The 6118-nt window shown below is 57.7% G+C and overlaps 4 protein-coding genes across 4 annotated transcripts; all 4 read right to left on the reverse strand.

The window, feature by feature from the left end:
* Window positions 1-387: 387 nt before the first annotated feature.
* DQ04_04461040 (putative eukaryotic translation initiation factor 4e) lies at window positions 388-1431 on the reverse strand (the record flags this gene model as incomplete). Its single annotated transcript, XM_009313590.1, has 1 exon — window positions 388-1431. The coding sequence occupies one exon, from the start codon at window positions 1429-1431 to the stop codon at window positions 388-390; it is 1044 nt and encodes a 347-aa protein (XP_009311865.1).
* Window positions 1432-1480: 49 nt separating this feature from the next.
* Window positions 1481-1720, reverse strand: DQ04_04461050 (hypothetical protein; the record flags this gene model as incomplete). The annotated part of the gene is made up of 1 exon (XM_009313591.1): window positions 1481-1720. One exon carries the CDS (start codon window positions 1718-1720, stop codon window positions 1481-1483), a length of 240 nt encoding a protein of 79 aa, XP_009311866.1.
* A 727-nt stretch (window positions 1721-2447) lies between these two features.
* Window positions 2448-4151, reverse strand: DQ04_04461060 (aspartyl-tRNA synthetase; the record flags this gene model as incomplete). Its single annotated transcript, XM_009313592.1, has 1 exon — window positions 2448-4151. The coding sequence occupies one exon, from the start codon at window positions 4149-4151 to the stop codon at window positions 2448-2450; it is 1704 nt and encodes a 567-aa protein (XP_009311867.1).
* Window positions 4152-4573: 422 nt separating this feature from the next.
* DQ04_04461070 (hypothetical protein) lies at window positions 4574-5956 on the reverse strand (the record flags this gene model as incomplete). Its single annotated transcript, XM_009313593.1, has 1 exon — window positions 4574-5956. The coding sequence occupies one exon, from the start codon at window positions 5954-5956 to the stop codon at window positions 4574-4576; it is 1383 nt and encodes a 460-aa protein (XP_009311868.1).
* Window positions 5957-6118: the final 162 nt, after the last annotated feature.

Consider the following 6118-nt stretch of genomic DNA (forward strand, 5'->3'; position numbering starts at 1 on the left):
TTTTTTTTTTTTTTCCTTCGTTCACGGCCGCAATTTTTTTCGTTCGTGTTGCGCGTTCGGCCTCTCACCAGCACTCACACCCGTGGAGACACCGCTACAGGCATATTTCTTTCCTTTTTTTTGCTGTTGCTGTTGCTGTTGCTGTTCCTCCGTTCTTCCTGTTCTCATTTCTGTTTCTGTTCGGGTTTCCTGTTACGGATGCCCACGCGGGATTTAGTTAACTTTTCGAAACAGTGGAGAGGCGATTTTCTCACGCCTTTACAATTCGCTCGTCCCATTTTTTTCTGTCTTTTCTCTCTTAAACGCAGATTCTTTGGCATTGAAAAAAACGGGGGCGGGTACCCTCAATGCGTGTGTGTAGAATAATGCGCACAAGCACGCCACAGCTCACCGACGGCGACGGCTGTTCCTATTCCGCTTCTCCCTTTCGGCCAACGCAGCGGCTGCCGCAGCGGCGCGCTCCTGCATCACGGAGTGGGGCGCGTACTGCGTCAGGAAGGCGTCGCCGAGGAGCGGCTGCAGTAATTCACCAATGTCAGCCATCAGCCCGGGGCTCTGCTTCGTCACCCAGACTTCCAACACGTAGCCGCGCTCGCGCACCTTAAGAGCGACGCCGTTGACAGTGTTGCGCACCGACTTGGACCAGGACTCCCCAATAGTGCGGCACAGCAGCAGCACCCATGCTTCGTCGATGTGGTCAGAGGCTACTTTAATCTTAACCATACCGCCGTCGCAATTCCCTGGGTCCTCCCACTTCGGGTTGATGCCATCGCGGAAGAAGTAGAGAGTCCCGATCTCCATTGACGTCGCCGCCGGTACGTTGTTGAAGACCTTCCAAAATGTGGCAACGGAGTCTACGCGGAACACAAGCGCCGGGTCGTATGTGGTTTCCCGGATGCTCTCGCCAGTGCCGGCGGGAAGGTAAAAGAGGCACCACAGGTCACCTAGTGGCATCTCCCCTGTCGCTGGTGTCAACGAGAATGGAGAAGGCTTATTGATGAGAATGCGGTTTAGCGTGCGGCGCGGGACGAAAGCCACGGCACCCGCTTTCAGGGAGCTGCGCTTGCTAATCTCTAAAATCTCCTCCTCCGTCTTCTCCACATGGATCGGGGCGCTGGTTGGTGTGAAGCTGGCCTTAAACGCGGGCGACACCGCTGGATGTGTGTTGTTATTACTCGTTGACGTCGCCGTCCACTTGATGCTGCTGGGAGTATGATTCTGCTGTTCCTGCTGCTGCCGCTCCTGCTCCTCTGCAAGCTCCGCTGTCGACGTTGGTAGAGGCGCCAGGGAACCGGCTCCATACAGGTGCGGAATGAAGTCCTTCGCGTCGGGATTCATTGTTGATGTGACTGAAGGAAATGGTGCATGCATCGGGCTCATTCGTGTGGGATATCGCAGCGCCGTCGGGCTGCGGCCCGGCAAAGCAGCCATCGTATGCGACGATGGTATGTACGGCGAGGCGCCGGCTCCAGCTGACGTACTATGTGCGGTCACAACATTGGTTGATGTCATCGATGTCGTGAAGCCAGTCTTGCGCGGCTGTGAAGCGGCGGTGGCAGCGGCGGGAGGNCACAACATTGGTTGATGTCATCGATGTCGTGAAGCCAGTCTTGCGCGGCTGTGAAGCGGCGGTGGCAGCGGCGGGAGGTGGCACGGGAGCCGACTTCCGAGCCCACGATGGGATGTACTCCTTTACGTCCGCCTTCAACGAAGAGTCCATTGAAGCTGCTGTTCGTATGGATATGAGACACCTCGTGTGTGTGTGTATATATATATATATATGTTTTTTGTACTTTCAGGACTTCTCCCTTTTGCTTGATGTTTTTATTAGTCTTCTTGTTATTCTTGGTGGTGGTGTTGTTGTTGTTGTTGGGCAACGAATTGAGAGAGTGTTCACTCGGTCACCTTCCCCTATGGACAGCCACGTGTATGCGCGAATACCCCACAACAGCTCCTACGCGATGGCTTCGTCCTGCTGTGCGTAATCAATTCAACAGCGAGTCAGTAAGAAAGACAACAAAGAATGAGACGCCAAGAGGTCACAAACAAAAAAGAGGCGAAAGAGGAAGAAAAAAAACACTGTGGGTCCTCAGTGATCAAGCCCCCACCAGCACTCATGCGCGCACACACACACACACACACAAGGCGCCGCGTGGTAGGTGGCTGTGTTGCGTGAGGTGAAGCGGTGCACCTGGGCAGCACACAGCCAATGCCTCTCGCCCCTCCCCCCACCGACCGTCGCTGATGCCCCCCATCTTTCGTTTTCGTCGTTATCATTAAAATCATATTCACGCACGCGCACACGTGGGCCTGCGCCCTCCCCCCTCCCACCTCCGTGCACGTCTCCCGCGGCAGACGCCCCTCCCCAGCTGGGGAAGGGCCGGGGCGGAAACAAAACAACACGCTGAAAAAAGGAACGAAAAAAGAAAACGAATCAAGGCCGGGACTCACGGCGTCACACGTTGCGGGTCGCGCGGGAAGAGCGACACGAGCCGCACGTTGTGCAGGCCAAGGTACAGCATCACCACACGTTCCAGTCCGACGCCAAAGCCGCCGTGCGGCCACGCGCCGAGGCGGAACGAGTCAACGTAGTCGGCCACCGGCGCCAGGTCGACACCGAGTGACTGCGCGCGCTTCAGCAGCAGTGAAGCATCGTGGATACGCTGCGCCCCACTGGATATCTCTTCACCACGGATGAACATATCGTACGAGTTCGTGAAGCGCTCATCGTTGGGGCATGGCATTGTGTAGAAGGGTCGCGCAGCCGACGGAAACCAATCAGAGATGAAGAAGTCAACGCCGTAGCGCTCCTTCACCAGTTTGCCCAGAAGCTTTTCGTTGGTGGTGTTGATGTCGTCTGTCGGTTCCAACTTCTCCTCGAGAACGGTGTTGAGGAGTTCGATGCAGTGCGGGTAGTTGATGCGCAGCATACGCATGTCGTTGTTGCGTACGCGTGCCTTGTACACATCCGTCGGCTCTGTGCCCTCCTCAATGATACCAACGCCCAGCTGCGACATCCGCTCCGGTGTCATCTGCCATACTAGCGGCTCGAATGGGTACTGTTTACAGATGGCCTCCAGCTCTGCCTTGTGCTGAGCGAGGTGGGCAAACATGTAGCAGAAGAGCTCCTCTGCCGTGTTGAGCACCTCATAGTAGTGCTCGTTGATGCGCATCTCCACATCAAGACCAACGAACTCCGTCAGATGGCGGTGGGTGTTGCTGTTCTCTGCACGGAAGACTGGCGCCACCTCAAAGACGCGCTTCAGGTCGCCCTGGAGTGCCATCTGCTTGTACAGCTGCGGGGACTGTGCGAGATATGCAGTGCGGTTGAAGTAGCCCAGCTTGAACACGTTGGCGCCGCCCTCACTCGCGGCGGCGATGATCTTTGGCGAGTGAATCTCTACAAAGTCATTGTCAATGAGGAACTGGCGGAAGTACTGCCCGACGCGCGACTGCATCTTGAAGATGGCGTTCGACGCCGGCGTGCGGAGGTCGAGCCAGCGGCACGCAAGTCGCGTGTCGAAGTTGATCTTGATGCCCTCTGCGTCCTCGCGGCGTGCGGCGTCCTCGAGCGTGAAGGGCAGCACGCGCTGCGATTCGCTGATGGTGTGCGCCCTGCTGATGCGCAGCTCGATGTCCTGCTGAGACGTGGCCGTGATGGGCTGCTCCACGCCGCACACGGTGCCCTCCACGTCCACCACCGACTCGCACGGGATCTGACCAATGAAGTCGACCATCTCCTTCGGCACGTCCTCCGTGACGGCGGCCATAGCCTGGAGGGAGTGCACGCCGTCACGCAGCACCATGAAGGCAAGCTTGCCCTTCTTGCGCGTTGTGTCCACGCGGGCGCGAATCGTCACCACCGAGCCAATGGACTCTTTCGATAAGGAAGAGATGTCGCTATACTTCTTTGCGCCGTACGTCGTCGACTGAATCAGCGGGGCGATGCCGAAAACGTCGGCGTACTTCGCCAGAAGCGCCGCTTTCTCAGCTGCGCGGGCAGCCTCCTCCGCCAGGCGTGCGGCCTTGCGGGCTTCTTTTTCGTTTTGCTTCGCTTGCTTCTTGTCGGCGTTCTTTGAGGGAGCGGCATTATTGTTGTTGGTGGCAGCCTCCTCACCCGTTGGCGTCTTGGGATGCGCTGGGTCCGACATGTTTAAGTGTGGATGCTTGTATGTTTGCTTAGGTGTGAAACGGAGAGATTGTTTGTTTGTTTGTTTGCGTGGATGTATGTATGCGTGTGTTTGTGGGTATGTATCTTTGCGTTTTCAGGAAATGTGGGTTAGTCGTCTACTTTTCGCCGCGTGTTGAACTCGGCGTGGAAGCGGGGAGAGAAACCGAAGAAAAAAAAAATGAAAAAGAAAACAGAAGGTATGATACACACTGGGTTGATTATATATATATATATAGAGAGAGAGAGAGAGTACCAGCAGCACGCTTCATAGCCGTGTACTCGGCACCACGAGTCCCTCCAGAGCGATTCCGATGCCCGCCCCCCTCCTCAATGTGAATAGTAATGGCAGACCTTGCACCTCAGCTGCAGTTGCGTAATTCCAAGAGAGTTCGCCTGGATGAACTATCCGCCGCGGCCGCCACGTAGATGGTGTGGGCGCGTCACGTGTTGATGTGGCTGCCGACTCATGTTGCCCTCGTACTTTAGTTTGGGCCATCGCTGCTCCATCACTGCCTCATCAAATTCCCTCGCCATCGCCGCTTTGTCATCGCTGCCATTGGCCAGTCTGGACTCCTTGGTGTGTATCGCACGCTCGAGATCCACCTCTGTTTGGAGTCGATTTAGCAACAGATGTCCTTCATCACTCCCCACCGCTCCTTCTGTCTTTGTGAGAGAAAGCCACTCTGGCAGAGAGTCGACGATGTGCTGCAGCCCAATCTGCTGTACGTATGCGCGATGCACCTCCGGCAGCTTTGGCAGAAGCTCCGCCACGGTGATGCCGCCCTCCGGGATGCACTGATATAGCTCCAGCGCCACGTCCAGCGGCTGACGGTCAGAGGCGCGGCGGATGCTCACCTTCTTGGGGTCCTTCTCTGTTGCGTCATCCACGACAAAGTACGACGGGTAAGAGGCGAGCCACGGCAGTAGCTTCTTGGGCAGCGAGGGCCGCATCTCTGGGGCGACAAGCGCCAGTAGTTCCTCCAGATTTAGCGTGCGGTGTGGCGGAAACTTGTCGAACAACTCATTGATGATATGGGTGTGCGTGTACTCGTACTGAAAGTGTGTTGGGGGTGTGGCAGCCTTTCCGGCACCCTCCGCGCTCCCCTCCACGGGTGTCGTCCCCTTTGCATCGTCCACAGCCGCTGCTGACGCCGACGAGGATAGCGCCTGTGAGGATGTCTTGCGTTCCTGTGGAATCCACCTCGCCACCTGCAGCATGTCCTGCGAGAGTGACAAGGAGCGGCCGTGGGCCCGCAGGAATCCCGCAAAGCTCTTGAACTCCCGCTTGATCTGCTGCTTCTGCTCTCGTGTAAGCTGCTCGTAGAGCGACGTGACGTTCACCCACTGTGGAATGTCGCCGCTGCAGACCTGCTGCTTCACCAGCGCCGCGACGCTGGGGATCGGCGACTCCTCTAGCGTGTAGTCATTGAGTGCGAGCGGGGCGAGATGCGGCGGCCGGCGGCGCAGCATGCCGTCGACGACCTGGAAGTACTCCGGGAACTTTGCTGCGATCGACGCGAGACCACCCTGGCAGTCGAAGTACGGGTGGAACAGCACATCCTCCGGCACTCCCTCCTCCACGTGGTCGATCAGCGCGAACTCGACCGGCACAAGCGCTTTTAGGCGCTCCAGCACCGGTACACGCTCCTCCAGTCGCACGTGCACGGCAGGCGGGGCGCACGCCGGCTTCAGCGGCACGCTCGCGTTGGACTGCTCGATCGAGTCGAGCGACACGATGAACTCCGGCCGCGCCACGTAGTTGATCACATCGCCCACGTCCGTCATGGCATACTTCTCGTCCGCAGCGCCGCGGCGTGGGTGGCAGAGGTCGTCACGCAGCTTCACGTCGGAGCGGACGCCGTCGATGACGCGCAGATCGAAGAAGAAACGGTAGCGCTTCAGGAACGAGAGAAAGCGGCCGCGGCCGATGAAGTGTCGACGGCAGTC

This window comes from Trypanosoma grayi (genome assembly GCF_000691245.1).
Source record: "Trypanosoma grayi strain ANR4 Tgr_446_V1, whole genome shotgun sequence".
In the NCBI taxonomy this organism is placed as follows: Eukaryota; Euglenozoa; class Kinetoplastea; order Trypanosomatida; family Trypanosomatidae; genus Trypanosoma; species Trypanosoma grayi.